Source organism: Acomys russatus, chromosome 5, assembly GCF_903995435.1.
Source record: "Acomys russatus chromosome 5, mAcoRus1.1, whole genome shotgun sequence".
Taxonomy (NCBI): Eukaryota; Metazoa; Chordata; class Mammalia; order Rodentia; family Muridae; genus Acomys; species Acomys russatus.
In genome coordinates, this window is record NC_067141.1 from 54,298,802 (window position 1) to 54,326,120 (window position 27,319).

Sequence of the window (27,319 nt, forward strand, 5' to 3'; positions counted from 1 at the left end):
TTAAGGTATTTTATGATATGTGCCATAGAATTACTCTATTCTTGGGAGTATAGTTCAGATAAATATGATTTTTCTTTTGACATTTTGCCTAGTAGGTTATTGTACTGTTCTTGGCAATTTTTCTTAAAACAGAGAAATATAAGGGGAAGAGCCAAATATTTTATTAGCAACCTGATTTCAGGAGAGAGTTTTTGTTTTTTTAGTACAGGAGTCACTTCTGGGGCCTGGCATATATTAGGCTAAAGCTCTAAGACCAAACCATATTCATAACCTTACATGAAACTTATTTTTAACTTGCTGTGTTCTCAAAATTTCCCATAGGTTTCAACAGCATGTGCCTTTTCGGGAAAGTAAACTGACCCACTATTTCCAAAGTTTTTTCAATGGTAAAGGGAAAATATGTATGATCATCAATATTAGTCAGTGTTGTTCTGCCTATGATGAAACACTCAATGTATTGAAGTTTTCAACCATTGCACAAAAGGTAAATGTATTTGAATTTGTGCTAAATTTATAAACATGTCATAGAATATTAACCACTTTCCTTGAAAGAGCAAGTGCTTGAGTTTTATATTGTTTACATTGCCTTTTATTTTTTGAGATAGGCTCTCTGCAGCCTGTTCTAGCAATCGCAGAAATCCTACTACCTTTGTTTCTTCACTGGGAAACTACAAGTGTGTGCTACCATGTCTGGGTAAAGGTTAGGTGAAATAAATAATATTTTGTGTCTGTTACTCTAAGTCTAGGAAATATTTGAAAATGTAATTGTTTAACTAGAAAAACTGAAAAAAAAGAACTTGAACTTTGTCCTTGAAAGGAGTAAAATGACATTTAGTAGTATTAATCACAAATAGGAACTATAGATTCATGGTAATCATGGGATGGATTGTCCCCTCTGCTGCTCATCTGGTTTAAGAGTCATGGGCATCAGGAAGTCTCTGCTAGAGACAGTACAAAGAATTCAGAAGGCTGTTTACCCATAGATTGCATGCAAAGTATACTCTTCTTACCACAAAGTTCATTTAGTGATGCTAATTAAAAAAAAAAAACTGTTTGTTTGCCTAGCTTTAGTGTTTAACTTGTCATTTGACTTAATTTACAAAGTTAGACTTGGTAGACTGGCACACACCTTTAACCTACAGCAAGTATTTGGGGGCTGAGGCAGCTGAGTTCCAGCCAGGCTTGATGCTACACAGTGAGAAATTCTCAAAGAATTACCTCGGTCAAAAGGCATTTGCCTTTCCTCTTGTAAAACCCATGTTGGATATTTTAACAGGTGTATGTTCCAGATACTTTAAGTTCTTTTCAAGAGAAATCTTTTGGGTCCATCAAATCTTCTCAAGATGTATCACTAGACAGTAATTTGGATAATAAAATACTAAACGTAAAGCGAACAACTGTTTCATGCGAAAATAGTCTAGAAGATTTGGTTGAAGATGAAGATTTGGTGGAGGATTCAGAAAAAAATGAAACACAAGACATGAAAACTGAACTTACAGATGAAGACATAGATGAAACATTAGAGGAGTGCAGTGTCTTCAAAAGTCAGAAGAACAAGGTATCATTAAGAACTTTTCCTGGCTTATTTGTTTTGCGGTTAGGTTTTGTTCTTGATGCCCCTTGTGCATGTATGTGATCATGTGAGTATGTGCTTGTAGAGGTCAGAGGTCAATGTCAGGAGTGTGTGTGTGTGTGTGTGTGTGTATGATAAAAAGAGGGAGAGAGCCAACACTTGTGCCATGACACTCATGGGGAGATTAGAGGACAGCATCAGATGTTGGTTCTTTCTTTCCACTTTGTTTGAGGCAGGCTTTCTGGTCCCCTGATGTTGCCTAAGGCAGACCCACTGGACTGCAAGACTCAGGGCATGGAGACAGATGTACACTACAGTGCTGTACCAGGCCTTGCGTCTAGTTTCCTGGGGTTCTGGGATCTGAACTCTTGTCTTCATGCTTGCATGGCAAGAATTTATCTACTGGGTCGTATCTCTTTCCCTAACAGGACCACTTCTCCTGTTTTTAATGTGCAGTCTCACTATACAGCCCAGGCTGGCCTCTAATCCACAGATCTGCTTGACCCTTCCTTCTGAGTGCTGTGATTAAAGTCATGGGTTCCCATGCCCAGTAAATAGGAGACTTTAGCGCAGTGTTAGTATTTCCTGCAGGGTTTCTTATATCCTGTTTATGAAGTATGGTGCTATCAAACTCATGGAGTTTGGATAAAATGAAATAAACATTACTAAACAGTTCTTATTGGAGAATAAGTGCTCAGACTTTACAATACATGCTTTATTAGCTTGGCAGTGAGACATTTTCTTATAGATGTGACTTTAAGAGGTATAGGTTTGTTTCTAAAATGTGGAGAGGCACACTTCATTTTTCAGGTTAAGGACTCTGGTTGTATAATTTTCAATAAGACTATTTAGCAGCATTAAAAAGGACGTGGTTATAATTGACTGAACTGTAAAGCTATCTGTGAGCAGTCTGGTCTCTTCATGTTTTTAATGAAGTATTGTGCTTATTTTAGAAACTGCTGGATTTAATAGAAAACTTGAAACAAAGGCTAATAAATGAAAAAAAAGAAAAGCTAACATTGGAATTAAAAATTCGTGACGAAGTTACACAGGAGTTCACTCAGTATTGGACCCAGAGGGAAGCTGATTTTAAGTAAGTTATTTCTTCGTGACCTGGCAAGAATTGAGATTATTTAATTTATTTAATAGCTATTTATTAATTTATATTAGTTGATTTCTGGATGTGATGATTTCTTTATGTAAATAGATGTTACACATGATTATTTAAACTAAACTGCTCTCTTAATGGAATTAATTTATGTTTTAAAGGGAGACACTTCTTCAGGAACGAGAGATACTAGAAGAAAATACTGAACATCGTTTGGCAATCTTCAAAGATTTGGTTGGAAAATATGACACCCAAGATGAATCAACAAATAGAATTAGTGCCATGGAAGTTGAAACTGAAGTATGTCAGTGAAAATATTAAAAATAACCAGTAGGGGTTTTGGTACCAGGATTTAATGCCCCACTTCAATGATGAGAAATGTTCATGTTATGAAATATTAATGTTTAAAATTAAAGCAGTACTTTGTGGCTTTATTGTAATGAGGCATATATTATTGGGAATTTATAGTGTTGGGGAGTTGTATTTCTGAGACAGGACCTCACCATATAGGCCAGCCTGGTCTGGAACTCCAGGTTTTCTGCTTTGCCTTCCTGAGTACTGAGGTGACAGGTGTTTGTCACCTTGCTAGACACACAGTTTAAAGAGAAATTTGGTTTTGGAAAACCTTACACTTTTGTGTTTCCATTTCATTTTTCTTGAGTAAATGTGTTGCTTGTAGGCAGTTAACAGTCATTTTTGTTGGCTTTCAAAATTACCCCCCTTTGAAATGTCTTAAAATATATGAAGAAAAATTGAAGATGTAAAGGAGCCTGTAAAGGGTCACTTAATTAACTGTTTTGATCAAAACAGAAACATTTATATATGAAAAGGCTTGCCTTTGTTAGAGAAGTACCTTAAGGAAACTTGATCAGTTTTTGCTGTGCCCCCTGAAGCTGATGAGGGGCTTTGGAAGGGATTGTTTTGGTTGTCTGTGAACTTGAGCTCTGTTTCTCAACCACTAAACTCTATGGCTTGGGGGCAGTGATGTCCAGGCTCTTAGTGTCATTCCATCATGTTGTAATGTGAACATAGTTAGGAATATGAACTTTGGCGTGAAAATGGAGGCTACTTTCTTGGGTTACTGTAAAATGCCACCTAAGACTCAATAATTGAAGGTATACTTGAAGTACGTAATCAAAATTGTTCTGTAATGGCTTACTAAGATTCATGATATATTCCTGAGGAAGTAAGCTTTATATTCTATATTTTATTTTTAAAAAGGGTAGAATTAATATTTTATTGTCATTTATAATCAGATGGTAGTTGGGTATAGACTCTCCACACTTCATAGTTTTTTTTCAAATTAAAAAAGTTACAGGATTTAAACAGCTGCTGGCTGGTTAGGCTTTTCAGGCCCTGATTAGGCAAACTCAAGAATAGTGGCCTCAAGCTTTTCTTTGTTAGCGCCAGAGAATCCACCCACCTTTTGACTCTTTTTATAAAACTGGAAGGTTGGCATGCATTTGACTTCACAGATATTCTATATTTTAAAAAATGAATATTGGAACACAAATTTTGTTTAATTGGAGGGGGTCACGTAATTTAAAGAATTTCAAGTTGTGATTTTTTTTTGTTGTTTATAAAACTCTTTAAGGAAGTACCTCACATAGTGAAGTCCACTGTTAATGTTAGACATGTGGTTTTTACTATTTTTAGGAAGCTCATAATTATGTAGGAGTTGAAGATATTATTGATTCTCTTCAAGATGATGTCACTGATATTAAGAAACAGGCTGAACTTGCTCATTTATATATTACGTCTCTTGCTGATCCCCAGGAAGCTATTGCTTGTTTGCAGCTAAAGTTTAATCAAGTTAAAACAGAATTAGCCAAAACCAAGGAAGAATTAATTAAAGTCCAAGAAGAGCTAAAAAACAGAGAGAGTGGTAAGTGCATATATTTTACCCTTATTAGGTTTTTATAAATACATAAAAACTTGTTGGTTAATATAGAGGTTTGTGCAACTTTTAATCTTCATGATCAGAAAATGCTTTAAACTTTATCACAAATCTCAATATATTTTGTATTGTGATTTACTACTGAAATGTTTTTTAGGGCTGGGCAGATAGCTCAGTAAATTGGTGCCATGTAGTAAGCATAAAGACCTGAGATTGATTCCCCATACCCTATGCAAAACAAGCTGCATGCGGTGGCATGTTTGTAACCCCAGTGCGGGGACGTGGACAGGGACGTGTCCCTGGAACTATACTAGCCAGCCTAGCTTAATTGAGTGCAAGCTCAGTTAAGAGACTGTGGCTCAAAAGGAGCAAGGTGAACAGTGCCTAAGGAAAGACACTCGGCGCTGACATCTGTCTTCTACATGTCACAGGTGATGTGACCCACATGCATCTACCCTCGCCTCCAAGAAATAAAATATTTATTTGCTTTTAGGTCAGTGTTATTAGAGAAGATTTCAAAATGAGATCAAACCAACAGAAAAGCTACACAGAAATGAAACAAGAGTCTTAAAGGAAATCGTAAAGAAGTTAAATTTGTTCTTTTATATGTTTAATGAAACTTTATATAGAATAGTCGGGGGCAGCGTATGTCAGTCGAATGGTTTAAAATAGTCTTGAACTGATACTAAGGGGGGAAACACTCACACACAAGAGAGAGTTCCTGGCATTTGGGTTCCAGGAGAGATGAAGTGCTCTACCCTTTACTGTGTGAAAGAAGAGAGGTAGACAATAGCAGGCTGGTGGTGCCTTCTGAAGTAGACAGGCACTACATTTCTTCTTTGACACCACCATGTTTTTACCTTTCAGCATATGTTTTGTGGTTCTTGTGTGTGTATATTATATATTGGTATAATAATATAAATGTATAGGTAAAAGTTTTTTAAATTATTAGACTAAAATGGGGAATTGTGGAGGAATGTCTTGAGTGGATGTAATAATTGTCAATAAGGTGCTGTTTACCCAATCAGCTGGGCAGAAGGGCAGGAAGTAGAAGGCAGGACTTCCTGGAGAGGGGGGAGGAGCTGGGAGTTGATGATTAAGAGTTGACAATTGAGAGTTGGAGGAGAGAAGCTGCTGGAGAAAGTCAGATTGGCAATTGCTTGGGATATGTGTGGGTTATGGCGATTAGAATAGTTTATTTTAGTTTATTGTTAGATTAATAGCAGTTTACATTCTGCCTAGCGTAGTGCTTGCAGCTTTGAATTACATTTCAGTCTCTGTGTCAGTTATTGGCTTCCTAGGCCAAAAAGATATAATTTAACACCTGTGCTTCATTTTTAGATGCTTAGAATTTTCTTATTCTTTGTTTTTGTTTTTTGCAACATGGTTTCTCTTTGTAGTCCTGACTGTCCTGGAACTTGCTCTGTAGACCAGGCTGGCCTCGAACTTACAGAGATCTGCCTGCCTCTGCTTCTGAGTGCTGGCTGAGATGAAAAGTGTACACCACCATACCTGATTCTTATTAATAGTATTCTTTGTCTTTACAGAAACAGATTCTTTGGTACAAGCACTCAAGACATCAAATAAGGTAATGTAAGCTTTACTTTGTCTTGGAACAAACTTAATGAGTAAACAAAGGGGTATAGATTATGTCTCTGCTTATTTTAAAAATATATAATCTTAAATGCAGTAAATTAAGGTATTGCAAAGAATGCAGAAATTGGGACTGGAGAGATAGGCCAGCAGTTCAGAATGAGCCGCTCTCAATTCCCAGCACCCACATCAGATGCTCACACTTATCTGTAACTCACATTCCAGAGGATTCAAAGCATCTGCCCTCAGGCAGCACCTGCACTTACATACACACACACACACACACACACACACACACACACACACACACATACACAAAATTGCAAACAATAAATGTTTAAAAGCAATTTAACACTGTCTTCACCTCTTTTCAGTGATAATCAATAGAAGGTTTCTTCAAGTTTTCTAGATTATGTATATATAGAGATTCCATTCTTTAACGTGTTCTACAAATGAGGTTATTATATTTGGTCTTATTGGATAATTTGGATTTCTTTCACTACATACTAGGTTATATTCTTTTAGTAGAGCATAATGTGGGTTTGAAGTATATAACTAGTATTTATCTTAAATTGCCGGATGTTTTTAAATGTGGGGTGGACTGGGCATTGTACAGTCTGTGAGCAGAGGCTGTTTGTGCAGGCAGGATGGGCAGACCTGTTAACTCCAGGTCAGACTGTCACCCCTGCTGCCTATAGGTGGATTAGACACTCACGGGTCCAAAGATGACATTGCAAGTATGTGTGGACCTAGAGTGAGTTTATAGCTCAGGACTTGCCACTTTTCCTGTCTTCTGATTTTAAATTAGTTATGCTTTTAAATAGCAAAAAAATTTAAAATATAATTAGATGTGACTAATATTTGAATAAATAGTTGAAAGCATGTAGACATTACAGTGAGTATACACAATTCTCCTTTATTTTTTTTAGTATTGGTAATTCTAGTTTAAAATGATGGTATATGATGTAAAATTGAAAACAAAGCCTTCATAATGTTTCTTCTAATTAAAGATGAAAAAGAAAAGAAATGACTTTCACTTTATATGTGTGTGTGTGTGTATGTATATATATATATATGTATTTATTTTTATACTTATTTATAAGTCTTTTTGCTGTTTTCACTATTAACTCATTTAAATATCAGAAAATTGTCATGATATAAATGTTTACTGCTTTATTCTTTGAGATCAGATTTCTAGTTGTTCAGAATGACTTCTAGTTAGCCGAGTAGCCCAGAACACTGTTTCTTCTTTCCTTCATTCCAAGTGCTGAAATACAAGGCTTGTGCCATTGTGCCTGTCTGTGTGTCCCTGTGGATAACGTAGTTAAAGGTGGAAGGGCGAAGATTTAAACCCAGGTTTCTGTGTTCTGATTTTTCTCTTAACTAATCTGCTGTGTTGATTCTCTTTCCTTTATGTACACACACACCCCTCTCTAAAATTCTATCTGCACCCCCCCACCTCCAATCATTTTTTAGTCAGGACCTCACAGTTGTGGCCTAGGTTTGCCTTAACTTTACTCAGGCTGGTATTACAAGCATTTGTATAAAACAAATGTAATGTGGGGTATGGTGGTACATGTTTGTAATTCCAGTATTTAAGAGGTGGCACAGAGAGAATCAATAATTTAAGTTAGCCTAGATTATCTAAGACCCTGTCTGTAACAGCAGCAATAATGAAAATATAAGTTCATGCTAGATAATGTATTGCTGTTGGTTATTTTTATTTGTTTGAAAATTGAAGTATTCTAAAGTTATGTCATCCTTACATTCTAGTTTGCTCTAAGCACATTTCCAAGTTACTGTCACCTTCTTTTCTAAGGAAATAGTTCAGTGTGTTGGTCACGTGGTGCATGCATTTAATTTCAACACTGAGAGGGGGAAGAAAGAAGGCTGGTCTCCTGAGTTTGAGGATGTAAAAGAGGACATTTGACTGATTTAAATATATTACCTTACGTATGCTAGGAGTATTTTATATATTAGAGGGAGAATAATATGTAAACACTGGATGGCTTATGATTTCTATTACTGTGATAAAACACCATGGCCAAAAGCAACTTGGGGAGGAAAAAATTTATTTCAGGTTACATTTTCACATTATAATCCATCATCTAAGGCAGTGAGGACAGGAACTCCAGACAGGAATCTAGAGGCAGAAACAGATGCAGAGTCCATGGGAGTGTTGCTTATTGGCTTGCTCCTCAGTGGCTTCCTTAGCCTGATTTCTTATATAAACCAGGAACATCTGCCAAGGGGTGGTACCACCTGCTTTGAGATGGGCCCTCCACGTCAATTATTAGTTCAGGAAATGCCTCAAGGTTTGCCCACTGGCCAATCGGGTGGGGACATTTTCTCAATTGAGCTTCCTCTAACAAAATGATTCTAGCATATATTAAACTGACAAAACTAGCAAGCACTCTGTAGGTTTAACCTTCTCTGGTTGGACGAGATTCTGAGAACAAAGGAATTTGGATGCATTTAGATAATAGTGTTAGGTAGTGAGTCATGGGACCAAACCATGAAATTAAATAGGATTCGTTTTTTTTCCCCCCTCAAGCTCTTGCTTTTATTATGTATTGGTGTTGTTCATGTGTTTATTACAAGGATTTTGCTTGTTGGTTTTGTTTTTAGAATGTTGTAGACTTACGACTTTTAGAGTCTCAGGATTTTTAACATCTCATAAATACAGGTTCTGTATTTAATTGGTTCAGGTGAAGATTATACATTTGTTCATTCTTTAAAAACTTTGTTATGTTCCTGTGTGTGCACATTTATGTGCCAAGGTATAAATGCAAAGGTCAGAGGAGTCGTCACCTCTGTCATGGACCTCAAATCTAAATCAGGTTGTCAGGTTTGCTGTCAGTTGCTGAGCTATCTTGCTAGCCTTAATCCTTTTATAGAGGTTTTTGTTTTTTTAAATTATTATTATAAGCACTCTAAATTATTTTCTATTATAGGAGTGTAAAGCAGGATAATACCATAACAGGTAGACTAAACTAATAGCCAAGCGTGCCTGCTTTCTTTAAAACGCTATTTTACAGGGTGGAAAGTTGGCTTAGTGGAAAGAGTGCTTGATGTTCTTTCAGAGGATCCCAGCTTAGTGCCAGCCCCCACATGGCAGCTCACCACCACTCATAACTCAACTTTCAAAAGATCTGATGCCTTCTTTGGACGTTTGCCAGCACCAGTTAGTCATGTGGGACACAGACATATGTACAGTCAAAACACCTATACATACATGTTGTTAGTGATCATAATATGTAAGAGTGACATCTAATGGTAACCAATCAGACTTCTTTGTATTTTGACAGAAAGGTTTATTTAGTGCCTATCGTCATTCTCTGAACTATCTGAACATGAGGAGTAATGTTATTTTTAAGGCTGGAACCCAGAACCTCACACATGTTAGGCAGCATCCTACTATTGAAGCATACTCCACGCTAGATGAGTTTTAATATTTTTATATATGGGCAGGGGTAGGTCTTTGTATTATAACTCGAAGTTGTCTATTTTTCAAGTGTTTCATATGTTACTCCCTTTTCTGATGTTTGAGCCATTTCTGAGGGAAATATCCCCTTTAATGTGTGGGCATAATGATGAGAAACTAAAAGTGATTTCTTTTAAGCAAAAACCATTTACTCTCTACCAATTACCATGCCAGGGTATTGGGAACAGATTAACAAAAATGTAAGTGTGTGATATTGTTAGTATTTCATTTCAAGGCACACTTTACACATTAGTTGAAGCATAGGATCTCACTGTGTTGGTCAGCTGGTGTTGAGTTTGTGTGCTGGAGTCCTCCCACATTATTCTCCTGAGGAGCTGCTGATGTAAGCTTTTCCCATTACATCTGAAGCACAGTGTGTTTGAGTGTGGCTTAGTGACACTTATCTCTAAATGCTTTCTGTTGCCAGAGTCATCAGTTTTCTAGGGTGAAACTAAAACTTAACCATCTTGCCGAGTGTTTCAGAATTTGAGAATGAACTGATGAGAGGTAATGTGAGTAGCTCTTATGTTTGCTGTAGCTTTCTGCATGAGAACTGATTTTAATTGTTTTGTTTCAGGTGGATACATCTGTAACCAGCAATAGATCAACTTGTAACGAAACAATTAAAATGCCCAAGAACAGCAGAACCCAGACACATTATGACAGGAAAAGATTAAATGAAGATGGTCTTCAGCCAGGTGAACCTCCAGCAAAGAAAGGTACTGGCATCCCAGCTACCTGACGGGGCCTTCCCGAGCAGGAAGTGACCTGACCAAGGACAGGCGCTAGGAAAACCTAAACACTGTGAATGTTAATATGCTCTAAGCCATTAAGGAATGTGTGTACCCAAAATTGTCTTTTACTTCTGCAGTAAGGTTTTAGATACTGAGCTTTTATCATTCTTTGCCTCATATTTCATTCTGTGCTTTTAATAGGGAAAAGTCACTTTCATAAAAAGTTTGTTTTTGCCAAGATCTGTACTTATTCTTTTCTTCACTTTTCATTTTTTATTAATTTGGACCAAAAGAGGATACTTGCCAGACTTTGAGCCAAATATTACTAACAAAAACTGTTCTTGAGTTGAATTTAAAGTGCTAGAGAAAATTCTGTTAAAAAATATTGTCAACTGAAAACTTTTTTTGAAATACTTAGAAATGGTCAAATTTGTTTAAAAAGGGAAATTCTTTTTGGTTTTTTGAGACAGGGTTTCTCTGTGTATCCTTGGCTGTCCTTGACTTGCTTTGTAAACCAGGCTGGCTTCTAACTCCCAGCGATCCACCTGACTCTGCCTGCCGAGTGCTGGCATTAAAGGCGTGTGCCACCACCGCCCAGCAAAAAAAGGGAATTTCTTAAGATTGTAGAGTTGCTAGGTTCTTTAGAGTAAACTATGATTCTTGAAGAAATAATTCACAAAATGTCATTTGTAAATAAATGAAAAACTTTGAAAATATGCCCAGCAGCATTTAAGAAAGTGGTTAGCCAGCTGGATGTTGTGGTATGTGCCTGGGCTAGCAGCTGGGTGTTGTGGAGTGTGTGTGTGTGTGTGTGTGTGTGTGTGTGTGTGTGTGTGTGTGTGTGTGTGTGTGTGTGTGTGTGTGTGTGTGTACACGTACAAGCAATCTTAGACCTGGGCATGCTCAGGCCTCCTGTGGGTTTGAGGCCTCCCTAGGGTACATATCAAGACTGTGTTTCAACAGAACAACAAAAGCTAAATAAAAAGAGGTACAGACAGGCTGTATAGCAGGCAATGCCAAAAGCTTTACCTCCTCTTTTAGGTGAGAAAGACAGTATAAATTATACATATTTTTACTGTATTATTTTTATTTTTTTTAATTTATTTGTATGTGTATGCATATTCTCCCTGCATGTATTTCTGTACAGCATGTATGTGCCTGGTAGTGGTCAGAAGAAAGCAATGGATTCCCTGAAACTGCAGTTGCAAATTGTAGTAAGCCACCATCTGGGTGCTGCAAACTGAGCCTGGCTCTCCTCCAACAGCTCTTATCACTGTACCATCTACCTAGCCCAAGTCGCTACAGATTTAAAGTTACATAAGAAATTATAACCTTATCTAGTGGGCTTCTGGTTAGTCCATACTACATGAACTAGAGAAAGCTTGGTCTTTTGTAGTGGTATAAGATTAGATTGGTCTGTATTAGTTACTCACTGCTGTGACAAATGCTAACAAAGCAACTTGAGGAAAGGAAGATGTGTTGGGGTTCCCAGTTTGAGGGTCTGGTTCGTGGTAGAGAAGGCAGGAGAGTGAGTCAGCTAGTCACCGTGCACCTGCTGTCAGCAAGCAGAGGTGAGCACTGCTCCTTACCCATCGAACACTTACCCACATGGAGGTTATTTTGTACCGCAGCTGTCTCATTCCAGGGTCTCCCTCACAGACCCACACACTTAGAGCCACTAGAGTTTTGACAATGATGTAAAAATATTAAAAGACAACATAGTTAACAGATGGTGTTGGGAATACTGGCTATGTTCATGAAGAATGAGAGTCTATCCTTATCTCACCTTGCACAAAAATCTTAACCTCAGACCTGAAACTGAGCTCTTGTTTCTGCCTTCCCAGTAGTCAGATTGCAAGTTCATGCTGCCAGGCCTGGCTCTTTATGAGTACTGTGGATCAAGCCCAGGCCTGCATGCTTGTTGGGCTAGCACTGGCAGATGGAGTTAATCCCTCCAGCTTGTATCTCATTGTCTGATACAGGGTGTCTCACTGAGACTTGGGGCTCCTTGATTAGGCTAGACTCTCTAGGCAGTGAGTGAGCACTTTTCTAAGCTTTCCTAGTGCCGGCATTTCAGACGTGTGCTGTCACGCCCAGTCTTTTCCCTGGGTTCTGGGGATCGATCTTGGGCCCTCATGCTTACGTGGCAAGCACTTGACCACCCGAACCTCTCATTTGAGCCTGTTAGCACTGGTCTTAGAGTCAGGGCCAGCAGAGCTATCCTTATCCTAGAAATGTAGACATTGAGCCGGCAAATGTGCCTTGTATTCGTGTTTAAATAGTTGAGCCCTTCAGCATTTTTCTGGATTCTGCTAATAGCCGTCTTATCTCTAAAGCACAGCTTGATCTTTATACCTACAACATAGGGGCCACTAGAACTGGTTTCTTTTTCCATCTGAGGAAACAACTGAGATTTAGCAGTTTACTGATGAATTAATAAAGGTGAGGCTATATGCCCTAACTTCTGATGCTGTATGACTTTTAAGAATTTATCTTTACCTATGAAAAATATTTAATAACATTTTCAATCTGTAAGTCACAAACACAGTAACTTGGCTTTGAAGCTGTTCTTTAGGATATCATTGGTTGCTAGAATTTCACTCTAATTCCCTCTCCTCTGTCTTATAATGTTAGATAAAGGTCTGTGGAATTAAAGTTAAATAATTATTCGGAAAGATAAGAAAGTGAGAACTCGGGAGTAGCAACTATTAACTTTGTTAGACCTCTTCTGTCAACTCTGACACAGGGCTATATTTTTTATGTAAATGGTTAAGTCCTATATATATTTTTTTCTTTTAAAAGCTTTACCGTTTTTCATTAGAAGTTTGGTGTTTCTGTGTGTGCATATGGTTTATAAGCAATCTTTACTTTGTTCTGTTTTGCTAGATTAATAATAGTAGTGCCAATATTCTCTTAAAGGGCTTATACTTGTTAGTCCACACCCTATTGAAGATCAAAACAAAAGGGAAGAAATGCAGCAGTCTCTTTCAGAAGGTCAGGAAGGCAATAGAGACCCACAGGAAGAGAACGAAGAGCTAAAAAGACTTTTAACTATTGGTGAGAATGAACTCAGAAATGAAAAGGAGGCAAAAGCAGAATTAAATAAACAGCTTGTAAGTTTGCAACAGCAGCTTGATTTCTCTGAAGAAAAAAACTCAACTCTGAGGACCAAGGTGGAGCAAATCCAGGCCAGTTACGATAGTGCAGTTGCTGAGTTACGTACACAGGAAGCTGTGAACCGCGAGCAGGAGGAGAGGATCCTGACACTGTCACAGGAGATGGAAACCGCAACAAGGAGGATCAAAAGCAATGCTTCACAGATAAAACTAATGCAAACAAAAATAGATGAACTACGGTTGCTCGAGTCACCTTCTCATATTTCAAAAATAGATTTACTCAAACTCCAGGATCTCTCAAGTGGTCCTAAAGGGGACAGTATGCTGAACACGTCACCACAGCTTCCAGGGAGTGACCTGTCAAGTGAATGGGCTAAAGAGGATCACATTCAAGAGCCCAGCAGGGAAAGTTCCTTCCACTCCAGTATTGAAGCCATCTGGAACGAGTGCAAAGAAATCGTGAAGGCCTCCTCCACAAAGTCGCATCAGATTCAGGGACTGGAAGAGCAGATTGAAAAACTACAGATGGAAGTAAAAGGCTACAGGGATGAGAACAGTGAGCTGCGAGCAAAGGAGAGTGAGGATGGTAGAGATCACCAGCTGAGAGAAAAAGAAAGCCTTCTCCAGCAGCTTACAGAGGAACTACAAGGAAAAAGTGTCAGTCTTGGCGTTCAAGTACAGCTTGCCGCTGAAAGAGAGCAAGCTCTTTTAGAGCTTTCCCAGGATGTTACCTGCTATAAGGCAAAAATAAAGGAACTTGAAATGATGGTAGAGACCCAGAAAGATGAGTGTAGGCGCTTAGCTGAGGTAGAGCAAAGCCTTTTAGAGAAGGAAGCTGCCATCTTGAAGCTAGAAGCAAATCTGAAGGAAGCGGAAGCAAGCCACCAGGATCAGGTCAAAAGCACCAAAAGTTTAAATGAAATAGAACTCAAGTTGAGAGAAGAAATCACACAGTTGGCAAACAATTTGTGTGATATGAAACAGTCACTTCAGTTAAAGGAAGAGGAAAATGAAACTCACAGACAAGAAACAAAAAAGTGAGTGAAGTCCTATTTAAACTAAAGTATGCAAAATATTTTACATAGTCTGTTGGAGCATTTGTGTGCATGCACACGTGAGTGTGGGGGTCAAAGAACAACCTGTGGGAAACTCCCTTTCTAGTAACACATGGGCTCCAGGAATTGAACTCGGGTCATGAGGTTTTGGCACAAGCTCCTCTATTAACTAAGGCATCTCACTGGTTCCAAGCATTCATTTGCTGCATAATTTTTGAATAATTAGATGGACATAAATTTGGGAAAATATAGCATATACGATGAGTAAAACACTTGAACTTGACTCACGTAAACATTAAGAAGCAAAAGTTGTATGCAAAAATTGTACTCCTAAGACCCCACATGACACCCCTTGAAGCACTCTCTGCTAGTTTACATATTTTACATTATGAAAAGGTAGTTCTGCATACCGTTGCCATTTCATACAGTGATCCTAAGCATCCAGTGGTGCCTCACCATAGATCAGTAGTTTGTGATTCTTTTTTTTTCTTTTTAGATTGAAAGAGGAGCTTGCTGCAGACTTTGTCCTTACTCAGAAGCTCAAAGCAGACCTTCAGAGGAAGGAAGAAGATTATGCTGAGCTGAAGGAGAAATTCACTGATGCCAAAAAGCAGATTGAGCAGGTTCAGAAGGAGGTGAGTTACAAGAAAAGCCATGTGGGCAACTTAGTTTGGGACAGATTTTCTCCTTTAGGTTTCAAATTTAGATGTAGGTTTTAGGATTGAACAGGACATCTGTGAACTTGAATATCTTAAAATGATTGTTATTAATTTATAGAAGAAAACGCAGCTAACTTAAATAAACTGAAAGTTAGTGTGAAGAAAACTATGTAGCTGTCATGGCTTTAAAAATGACCCCCACTTGCTGCAGGTAATAGACCTCTTTCCACTCAAGGGTGCTTACATGTGTGCGTGTGCATGTGTGCAACATGTTTTATAAAGTGTAAAATTTATGTTTCTGTAAACTATAGAAGACAGTTTTGTATAAGTTAATACTTAGGGTAGACAGTGATTTATAACCAATTTTCATTGTAATTTAGATGTTTGCCACCTTGAGGGTGGTATGGCTATAGAGTAACATAATTTGAGAATAGGGAATTGAGTTACATAAGCCCAAAGAGTGAAACATACAAGAAATATTTAGGGAGGGAGGAAAATCTATTCTGTTTCTTCCAGTCATTTTCCTTGAGGGCAGTATATGCAAGAGGTTATTTTGTTGCTTTTAGTCGTCCTTTGTTCTGTATTTCACCCCCTTGTATCTGCTTATGAAAAATGAAAACATCTTGTTGGGCGGTGGTGGTGCACACCTTTAATCCCAGTACTTAGGAGCTGGAGACTGGCAGATCTCTGAGTTGGAGGCTAGCCTGGTCTGCAGAGCAAGTTCCAGGACAGTTAGAGCTACACAGAGAAATTTTGTCTCAAAATCAAAAGAAAAAAAAATCTTAAGAAGCCAGCCCTCCTCTCCCCAACCCTCCCATCCCCTTCCCTTATTCCTCTCCTCAGAGGCAAGCTGTACATCTTGGCAGCTACCCTGTAGAGAAGAGAAGAGGGGACCAGAGTAATGGTGCTTGAGTTTAACCAGCAAGGAGGTTGACCATGTGGCCCAGGAAGCCACCTGCTGGGGAGAAAGGGCTGTAAAGGAAGAGTAAGGAAGCCTGAAGTCTTAAGGAAAGCATGCTTAGACCAGAAATAGAAAAAAGCTGAACTTAGCCTTAGTAATGCATTGCCTTTAGCGGATTAAAGGGCATGATACCTGAAAACATGGCCATAAATAACTTTCAAAACAACAACACAAAGCTTGAGAATGCTCAATTTGCTTTATAAATTTTGCTTTGTAGGTATCTATTATGCGTGATGAAGAGAAATTATTGAGGACTAAAATTAATGAACTGGAGAAAAAGAAAAACCAGTATGCTCAGGAAATAGATATGAAACAACGAACCATTCAGCAACTCAAGGTAGTGGTTATATTGTTAAAGATACTTGGATTCCATTTTGTGAGATTCTATTGCCTGATAAAATGTGTGTTTTGATTTCTTTCTTTGTTTACTATACTAATAATTTATTTTGTTGCTTTGAGATAGGATGTCACTTTGTAGTGTAGCCTGGCATTGACAAGGCAGTCATGGCAAACTCTTCTATCATTTCTCAAGTGTCAGGATTACAGGCACACGCCCCTAGACGCTACTACCATATGATTGTTTTATTTAAATCCAGATAGAGTGTTACACTACAGATCAGTCTGCAATGATCCATCCTGAGTGACGGTTCTCAGACCTGTGGGTTGCAACCCCCTTAGAGTCGAACTACTACTTCACAGGTGTCACCTAAGACCATTGGAAAACACAGATATTTACTTTATGATTCATGACAGTGGCAAAATTACAGTTAGGAAGTAGCAACAAAAATAATTGATGCTTGGGGGTCACCACAACACGAGGCACTGTGTCAAAGAGTCACAACGTTAGGAAGGTTGAGAAACATTGGCCTAGAGGTTGTGATGGAAAGATAATGGATCTGACCTGTTACAACTTGAATTGTGGGGTTTGCGGTCCCTAGTGAGCTTTTCCCTTTAAGACTCCTTATCCTTTTCTCAACCTTACACTGCTCATTAGATAGAGGGCTCTACATTTTTTGTTTCGTAGTTGGGATTAAAAAAGAGTTCTGTGTTCAGTATACATTACACTTCTATGTTCCCATGATTTTGCATTTTATGGTATGTGAGAGCACATTTCTGAGTAGGTATATACTAAGTAGGTATAATGACATTCAGAGCTGATATTAAATGTATAAGTTTTTTGATTGTTGTCTGTACGTTTAGTCAAAACCATGTTTATTTATTTATAAATAAACTCATATGTGTTTATATGAGTAAATGTACGGTTGCACATGTGCCATGACACATGTGTACCCCACTGCATGTATGGAGAGCAGAGGACAACTTGTGAGACTTTTTCCATTCTCTGTGTTCCAGGGGTGGAACTTAGGCTTGGCCAGTGCCTTACTCTCCTGGCCCAATTTACTAGTCCTATTTCTGACGCTTACCCCCCCCCCCCCCCCCCCCCCCCCCCGCCTTAAGGTTTTACTATATAGCCTTGGCTGGCTGGCCTTGAACTCACAGAGATTAAATACATGTACTACTATGCCTAGGTCCTGTTAAGACCTGCATGTTCACCTCTAAAGGCTGTGGGATCTGGGAAAATGGAGCCAGTGAATGAGATGACAATAACTAACTTTATTCAGAACCTCAGATGAGTAAAGTCATGAGTTCAAGGTGTAGACAGTCATAAGCTGTATAAAAGGACAAGCCACACATGGCAAAAACCTGTTTTTCCATAGAGGCATATAAAGGATAGTTTAAACATTTAATTGAACAGCGATAGCAAGCAATAATGAGTAATCTGAAGTAAACTCATTCCTGTTCATTATACCTTGGAAGAGCACAAAAACACATTCCAAGAACAACTCCATGTTTTGAAGAAACTGACGTCTCAAGATTCTTGCCTTATTTTCTTGGAGTATTCTCACAAACACTCAGCATTCTCCTCACAGAACTCCATTCCTGGACAATGTCCCACACCTACTATTAACTGTTGGTAAATGTTAATTTATATGTGCCTTTGATTGTATTTCTTAATTTTTTAGGAGCAGTTAAATAATCAGAAAACGGAAGAAGCCATACAGCAATATGAGAAAGCGTGCAAAGGTCAGAACCAAGTACCTTGTTGTAGAATTAAATTGACTGTTAAGTAGTTGCAATAACAGATGTTTTTTTCTATGAAAATGTTGAAATGAAAGTAGCCAAAGATATTTTATCAAGGATTAAAAAAGCATTAATTCCACTGAATAACATATAAACCTGAACTTGATTATTAGAAAAGCAGTAATATTCAATGCAACATTGATTCCTTGGTAATGGCTGATACTTCTAAAAATCATTTTTATTAGTTTTATGAGACTCTCATACTCTCCCAATTCTCAGATTTATACTACTTTTCCTGTCTTTCCCAACTTTGTGACCCCTTCCCTTCCTTTCCCTTTCCTTTCTTCTCCTTCTGTCTCCAGGCCAATTTTGAATGTGTGTCCTTTTACTAGAGCAAGGCCCCACTTAGCAAGGGCTCCCCTTTCAGAGATAACTAACCTTTCCTTTCCCAGCAGAGAATAGTTGCCAGTAACCTCTCAGCTAGGTGTGGGACTCTGTTCAGTTTCTCTCTCCATGCTGGGATTTGGTCTGGCTTGGCTTTGCACAGGCCTTTGCATGGTCTCATTCTTTCTGCCTCTTCTGCAGTGACTGTTGAGGTAGTGTGTACGTGTGTGTGTGCACGCATGCGTGCATGCGTGTGTGCACGCACACCTTATTTTTTCCCTTACTACATTATCATTTTACCTTTGTTGAAAAATAAATTATAAACCATGAATATGATAATTACTTATTGGTATTTTGTTTCGTATTTTTGTCCTTATGATAGCATACAGAAATGATGTGATATGTTTTAAGGTAAAAAGGTGTAAGTCCTCTATTTTTGTGCTTCATTTGCAAAATTGTTTGCTCCTTTAGGTGCTGTGCTTGCCACATGGATTTTAGGGTCAATCTAGCAACTACTACATAAAAGCCATATAATTTTAGTAGTGATTATTTTAAATCTATTGTTCTAATTGGGAAAATTTCGATTTAACGAAACCATTAGTGCTGAATATACCTTTGTATTTATTTAGGTCTTAATTTTCAGTGATTCAGTGAGTATTTCTGTTTTCAGTGTATGTATTTTCTGAATTAAAAAAAATTTTAAATTTCTGAGTTCTTTGATGTTGCAAATTGAACTGTTAACACTAATTTTTCTCAAATGTGTAGATCTAAGTGTTAAAGAGAAGATGATTCAAGATATGAGACTGACACTAGAAGAGCAAGAAAAAACTCAGATAGAACAAGACCGAGTACTTGAGGCTAAGTTAGAGGAAGCTGCTTGGCTAGCCAAAGGTAAAGTGAGACTGGACCTCAAAACTTAACTTTAAAAAAATTTTTTTTCCTGATTTCTTCCTTGTCAAAAGTAGTATAGTTTATAATAGTTAATATGTTTTTGAATGCCTTGACACTTGTCTTTTTGCTGTAACAAAAATTCTTTTTTTTTTTTTTTTTTTTTTTTTTCCTGAGTAAAAATGTATATCCTAAAGAAATAAGAATGCTCCATGGGGCTGGAGAGAAGACTCAGTGATTAAGAGCACTTGTAGCTCTGTCAGGGGATCTAGGTCCAGTTTCCAGCACCCACATGGTGGCTTTCAACCAACAGGAGATTTGGTACCTCCTTTCTTCTCAGGGGACACCAGGCATGTACATGGAGCATATACATACAGGCAGACAAAACACCCATCCACATTAAAAAAAAAAGTCTATAAAGAAAAGGCAAGCATTGGTTGATTCATATTTTCACGCTTTTAGCATTTGTTTGTTTATCTCAGTAAGTGCTGATTCCATTGTTGTCTGCGTCATTCATTTTTCTTGCATATGCTTAAAATTGTAGCACTTACCAATAGTTGAGCTGGGTATAGTCGTAGAAAAATGTATGAACTTTTATGATGTTTTAACATATAATTTTTTACATTTGCTGAGTTAGCCTAATTATTTGATTCTATGAAATGTGGTGGATGACGACTATGGCATGTTTCTAATTGCACATTAGTGTTAATGGTAGTGTGAAAATGCTTGCTCTGTAAGCTCTTGAATTCCGTACTGATGGATAAAGCTCTTCATACATTCCTAGCCATTTTCTTTTTTTTTTTTTTAAAGAGAGATTTATTTATTTATCTTATGATACATGAATGCTCTATCTGCATGTACATTGCATCAGATCCCAGTATAGATGGTTGTGAGCCACCATGTGGTTGCTGGGAATTGAACTCAGGATCTCTGGAAGAGCAGATAGTGTGCTCTTAACCACTGAGCCATCTCTCTAGCCCTTCCTAGCCATTTTCATGGATAAATTTTTTTGATTTTTGAGAATAGCAAGAATTATATCATATATAACTTCAGATCGAAATAAATTTTATACTATGTATTTGGAAAAGTAATCCCATTTGTTTCTATTTATTCACCAGGGATGTGGTGAGGATGGCTACAGAAATGGCTCAGAGATTAAGAGCAGTTTTCCCCTTGTAGAAGACCCGGGGTTGGTTCCCAACACTCACATGATAGGTTATAACCATCAGTAACCCTAGTTCCAGGGGATCTGATGCTCCTTCTGATTTCCTTGTGTTCCAGGCACATATGTGATATATATGCATGCATACATACATACATACATACATACATACATACATACATTCATAACAATAAGGTCATCTTAAAGAATTTGGTGAGATTGCTTAAAGTTCAGCTTTTACAGTAATTTTAGTCCCGTCTTGGTCTGTATTTTGGGCTCTGCTGATTCTTTGTTTCTTTCTTTTTGGTCGGTCATACATATTGCTACATATCATGACATTTGCATGTATTTTAAATCAGAATTGGATAAATGGAAAGAAAAATTCATCGATGTGGAAGCTAGAAGTACTCAAAGGTCAAATGAAGCCATGGAGGACGCAGACGTGCTTAGGAGTAGGCAGCTCAGCAAGCTTCAGAACGAGCTGCAGGTACCATTCCTCTGTCTCGCAGCTTTCTGTATCTTCCTGTCCATTGTATTTCTGATAAGAGAAGTCAGCATTTTGTATTCTATAGCTTGTTGTGTGAGTGAAGTAATGCTTTGGGATTAGTAATATAGAGAAAAACTTTCAGGGTGCTTTGAAAATATCCTGTGGAAAATCCCCAAGTCATATTTATGAGCTAGTAAAATCAGTATGTCCTCAATTTTTTGTTTTCTATGTGTAACTGATGTGTGTGTGTATGTGTGTGTGCATTTACCTGTGTGCTTGTGTGCCATAGCATGTAGAAGTCAGAGGACAGCTTCCAGGGTGCTTGAGACAGAGTCTCCTGTTTGTGCTACTCAGCAGCATCTTCCAGGGCTGCTGGTTCATAGCTTCTGGGTAATTCTCTCTCCATTCCCTGACTTTGTATATATAGTTTTTAAGTCACTGCTTTTGCTGTCTTTGAATATATTTTTTTCTACTCCATTTCTCACTTAGCAAATATTGCTCTGGAGAAGACAGCCATTGGGAGACTTTGATTATTGTTAACTTTTTCCAAGTTTGATTATCAAATTGGAATAGTGTTATATATCTAAACATTGAAACATATAAAAATATGCTACCTAAAAGAAATCTATTTTGTTTATATTCATGGTCAGGTTTAATGTGCTATATGTGGACTATGTAGAATACAGTATTTGGGGGAATAAATACTTTTTCCATGGGATTTAGTGACTTCTAGAGGCCATTGGTCACTCTGAAACTCGATAGATAATATTTGAAGATGACCTTAACTTTGATTCTCCTCTCCTGCCTTTACCTTCAGAATGCTTCCATTATGAGAGCATGCCCTCATGCTTAGTTCTTAGTGTGTTGGTTGTTTTTGTAACAGGATCTCACTGTGTGCCTGTGCCTCACAAGTGCTGGAACAAAAAGTGTAGTAGGCCTTCAGGTACTTAGTAAAAAGAACAGGAAAAATTACGTTTTCTTTCTAATGATTATTTATTTTAGAGTGTATTTTTTCCACTGTGAAAATCCAAAAGCATCTGGAATGAATTATCTATGTCTTTTGACTAACAGACATATTAAGATTGCTTATGAAAGCCAGGTGTGGTGCACACCTGTAGTCCCAGCACTCAGGGAGGCAGAGCTCTGTGAGTTCTAGGCCAGCCTGGTCTACTAAGTAAGTCTAGGAAAGCAAAGCCTACAGGGAGAAACCCTGTCTCAAAAAACCAAACCAAACCAAACCAAACCAAACCAAACAAACAAAAAGATGATGTGTTGTTGTGTTTGCATTTTTCTGAGATAATGTACTGTAGGTTGCAAATTTTTGTAACTCTGATATGGATTGCTTTTGTTTCTAGACTTTTCATTGGATTTTCAGTGTCTGAAATTAGATTGCTGTGAACACAAATGTCTATGGAATTCAGCTTGAAAATCACTTAATCTTTTTTTTCTAACTGACCATCTATTCTGAATGTCCTTTAATAAATTATACAAGATATTTGCCATTCTGTTTCTTTTTCTTTCTTTCTTTCTTTTTTTTTGAACTATACAATTTGAACTGAACATCACAGACCAAGCATCCCTGGGGGCATTTACGAATATTTGAGTCACTGTAACTTACAGAAATGTCAGTAGTTTGTCTTTAGCTCATTGGTGAAGGAACTTTATAGAACTATATGTTTATAAACGAAAGCAAGGCAGTTAATGGTCCTGTTTAAAATCTGAAATAAATCTATATTGTTATTTAACAAAAAAAATTGATGGTTTTAAAAAGGTGAAAATAGATGGGTTGTATGCAGATATTACTGAAACTTACTGCTTAGCCATGTGAAAATAACTTTTATTATCTTTACTCAGGAATCTGAAGAGAAATATAAAGCTGATAGAAAGAAGTGGTTAGAAGAAAAGGTCATCCTTACCACTCAAGCAAAAGAAGCTGAGAATTTACGAAATAGAGAAATGAAAAAATATGCTGAAGACAGGGAGAAACTGCAGAATGAATTGGTTGGTAGCAATGCTTCTTAGGTACACTCTATTCTGTCTTTTTCCTTTGGTTTGTTAAAGTTACTCTAATTCTTCTTGGAAGTAGGTTGTTTTTTTGTAAGACACACCCCCCTCATTTGATCCTGACATTTATTCTTGTGTTCTCTTAGCTTTTCTCACTTCATTTAGCCACTTGGGAAATGCCTGATTGTGTTTCTCTGATAGTTAAGGATGCTTAACAGTTTTCATGTCTCCTGGCCACTTGTACTTCTTCATCAGTGAGCTGTGTTTCATGGGCCTAAATGGGATTTGTTTGATTTTTTTGTTTGTTTGTTTGTTTACTATTTTGGGTTTTGTATGTATAGATAGTAATCTTCTTGCCAGATGTACAGCCAGCAAAGATGCCGTACGCTCTCTTTACTTGGTCATTTCTGAGCTAATGGACAAAGACTTTGCCAATGCTTATATTGTAGAGTTTTCTTCCTAACAGTTTCCAGGCTTCAGGCCTTTTGATCCACTTTGAATTTATTTTGTGCAGAGTGAGAGAGTCATCGCATTTTTATTCTGCATTTAGGTATCCGGGTTTCCTATCACTGAGTGCTGAGGTGGCTGTGCTTGCCCATTGTGTTTTGGTGGTTTTGTCAAAAATAAGGTGTTTGTAGCTGTGCGAGTTTAAGTCTGTGTCCTCTTTTTTTATTCCCTGTGTAAATACATGTGTGTTGCTAGTGTCATGTTTTTGTCATGGTGGCTCTTTAGTAGGATGAGATTGTGAAGCCCCCAGTGCTGTCCCCTTTGCTCAGAACTGCTTTGGGTATCTGGGGACTTCTGTAGTTCTATGTGAACTTTACAAGCGATTTTTTTTTCCTTCTATTTGGGAAGTGTGTCCTTGGAATTTGGTGGAAGTTGGATTGACACTGTTGATTATTTTTGGTCATGTGGGCATTTTATTATATTAATTCTGCTGATACTTGAATATGTAGGTCTTTTTGTGTTCTAGTGTCTTCTTAAATTTTTTTCTTTGGTGTTTTAAATTTTTTTATTTCAGAGGGCTTTCACTTCCTTGGCCAGGTTTATTTTTAGGTATTTTATTTTCTTTAAAGTCATTGAAAATGGAATTGTTCAGAATTGTCCCCTGGATGGGGAGGCCTGGCGGCACTCAGAGGAAGGATAGCAAGTTACCAAGAAGAGACTCAATATTCTAAGAGCATATATAGGGGGAGGAGGTCTCCCTCAATCACAGACATAGGGGAGGGGGGAAGGGGGGGAAGTGGGAGGGAGGGAAGAATGGGAGGAAACAGGGGAAGGGCTAACAGTCGAGATGTAATATGAATAAATTAATAAAAAAAAGGAAAAAAAAAAGAAAATGGAATTGTTTTTCTAGTTTCCCTTTTCAGTATGTTAATCACTAGTATAGGCAAAACCTACTGATATTTGTTCGTTTTGTCTGCTGCTATTTCGCTCAAGATGTTCATCAGTTCTAAGACTTTTCTGTATAATCTTTATGTATAGAATCATTGTTTGCTAATAAGAATAGTTTGACTTCTTTTCTATTTTTATATTTTTATTTCTCGTGGCTTATTACACTAAGATGGCTAGTCTTGTTAAATAAGAGTAGTAAAAGTGTACATCATTGTCTCTTTGCTGTATAAAAATGTTTTGTATTTGTCCCCAGTTAGTATAGTTAGCTATAGGTTTATCATGTGACTTGTTATGTTGAGGCTTTTCTCATCAAGGGTTTGGGCTTTGTCAGAGATCTTTAATGGATCTCTTAAGATAGTCATATGATCTCTTGCCCTTGAGTCTGTTAGAGTTATTTATTGCATTTGTTGATTTTCATATAATGGCCTACTCTTATATCCCTGAAATTGGTCCTATTTGGTAATGATGAGCAATCTTTCTGTGGTCTAGTAGAGTTTGGATTTTAAATAATTTTCTTCAAAATTCTGTATCCATGTTCACCGTGGAGATTGTTCTATAATTTTTTTCCTTTCATGACCTTGTTTGGCTTTGGTATGAGTTTTGATGCTTATATTTAAACTCTACTTTGGTTGAGATATTGAAGCCTCTACCTCCCTTCCACCAACCCTTTAACCTTGGGTATGAGAAAAAATGTTAGTGGAGACAGAGGGTGCAGACCCCTTTATTCTCCTGGTCGTTTAGGACCAATGGGTTCTTTTGGGGCAACACCAATCTCTGTCAACAGCAAATGCAGCAAGCAGTCTCCTCTGAACTACTGCATTGAAACATTTCTCTGTTTGCTACTCAGCCCATCTCTGGTCTCTACAAATTGCTACATGACACACACCACTACCTCATGGCAAGTTTTCTCTCTCTGGGCTCTCCTATTTGTCTCCCTCAGAGTCCTAGACCACACCCCTCTCTATGCTGTGCAAGGCAGGCCGTTACTAGCTGGCAAAGTCCACACCTCATATGAAACAATTATCAGCTATGGACATACTAAAACCCCAAACTGAAATCCCACAGTTGGGATTAAAACAAAAACATTTATATAACATAACTGAGTTTATAAACAAATCTTCCATTGCATATGAGTCTAATACTGGCTTTGTAAAATGAGTTTAAGGAGCATTGGCACACACATGCACTTCACTTATTTGCCTATATGTCTATCTCTCTGTATGCCTTTTTTTTCCCCTATATTTATGAGGGCTGGAGAGATAGCTTAGTGGTTAGATCACATACTACTCTCGCAGAGGATGTGTGTTCAAGTCCCAGAATCCACATGACATCTCACACCGCCCCCCCTCCCGCACCTCCCTTCCCCCTCGGGCAGCTCTAGTTCCAGGGGGAACTGATGCCTCTAACTTCCAGCCTCCTCAGATTCCTGTACTCATGTGCACATACATACATGTTATTTAAAAAAAATTTTTTTTTTGTTTTATGTGCGTCTTCTGCCAGCGTGTCTGTATTTGTACCACATGTATCTGGTACCTGTGGAGTCAGAAGAGGGCAACTGATGGCCTAGAACTCAGTTAGAGACACTAGTGAGCTGCTGTGTGTTCCTGGGAATGAATCTGGGCCTCTGTAAGGTCAGCAAGTGTCTTAACCACAGCTTTTAGTGAGTTCTAATTTAAAGGTCTGCTGGAACTCAGCTGTGAATCCATCTGGGCTTCAGATTTTTTTAGTTGGGAACTTTTTATTGCTGCTTAACTTTTCTTGCTATTTTATATAGTTTTAATATTTATTTTATTTAAATTGTTTATATTTTCTTCCTGTTTGTCTAGAAATGTCTAAATCTTTCAATTTAGAAAATAGTTTTTCCCGGTATCTACTGTATTATCTACTTTTTTATCTTAAAGTTTTCTCAAGTTTGTGGTTTTCCCCTCAAATTTGGTTAGTCAGCTAAAGGTTTGTTTATATTGTCTACTCAGGTTGGATTTTTGTACTTCTTCTCTCCTCTTTCTTCTTCACCCATTCCTTTGTCTTTCTCTCCTCTCCACCTCTTTCCAAAAAGCAAACGATTTATTTTTAAATTACATTTTATTTATTTAATCTATGTGCGTGTGTAAACGTGCATATATGCACACGCCGCAGCTCATGTGTGGAAGTCAGAGGACATCTTGAGGGCACCAGCTCTCTACTTCTATGATATGGATTCCATAGTCTGAACTAGGTTCATCAGGCTTGGCGTTGGCGGACCTACTGAGACATCTCATGACCTTAGCTATTCTAAGACCTCAAGGTGTATCATTGAGTTTTGAGATTTTTCTCATTCATTCATTCATTCATTCATTCATTCATTCATTCGTTTATTTTTTTGTGCTGGATCTTACTGATGCCATTCTGACCTAGGATAATGTAAAATTTCAAAGTAGTTTTAATTCGTGTTATCCTCAAGTACCTTGGTCTTGCCTGATAGAAATTCCAGTCTGAACTGTATGTGTTCCTTCCCCAACTTACAGATGACAGTTTTACTGTTGACCTGTCTTTCACAGGCTGTGTGGCAGATCTGTTCATACCCCTGGGTGATCTCTCATTGGCCAAGTTCCTAATCTCATACCTCTGGATAAGTCCTTCACTGGTATCTTTGGTTGATACTGGTTACACCCTTGAATGGTCCTTGATGGTTGGAGCCCCCAAACCCATCTGTATCCCACTGCAGATGATGCTTCAGACTAAATTTCTGCATTGTGTT

The 27,319-nt window shown here is 37.9% G+C and overlaps 1 protein-coding gene across 1 annotated transcript in view; it reads left to right on the plus strand.

The window, feature by feature from the left end:
- Kif20b (kinesin family member 20B) overlaps nucleotides 1-27,319 on the plus strand; it is a 58,788-nt gene that overhangs the window by 20,166 nt on the left and 11,303 nt on the right. Inside the window, exons 12-25 of the mRNA XM_051146365.1 lie at nucleotides 322-484; nucleotides 1,277-1,558; nucleotides 2,527-2,666; nucleotides 2,843-2,981; nucleotides 4,338-4,566; nucleotides 6,132-6,166; nucleotides 10,233-10,374; nucleotides 13,309-14,542; nucleotides 15,057-15,195; nucleotides 16,398-16,517; nucleotides 18,205-18,265; nucleotides 19,412-19,537; nucleotides 21,056-21,183; nucleotides 23,038-23,184. Of these exons, the coding sequence (XP_051002322.1) occupies nucleotides 322-484; nucleotides 1,277-1,558; nucleotides 2,527-2,666; nucleotides 2,843-2,981; nucleotides 4,338-4,566; nucleotides 6,132-6,166; nucleotides 10,233-10,374; nucleotides 13,309-14,542; nucleotides 15,057-15,195; nucleotides 16,398-16,517; nucleotides 18,205-18,265; nucleotides 19,412-19,537; nucleotides 21,056-21,183; nucleotides 23,038-23,184 (3,085 nt within the window). The remainder of the gene's footprint in view (nucleotides 1-321; nucleotides 485-1,276; nucleotides 1,559-2,526; nucleotides 2,667-2,842; nucleotides 2,982-4,337; nucleotides 4,567-6,131; nucleotides 6,167-10,232; nucleotides 10,375-13,308; nucleotides 14,543-15,056; nucleotides 15,196-16,397; nucleotides 16,518-18,204; nucleotides 18,266-19,411; nucleotides 19,538-21,055; nucleotides 21,184-23,037; nucleotides 23,185-27,319) is intronic.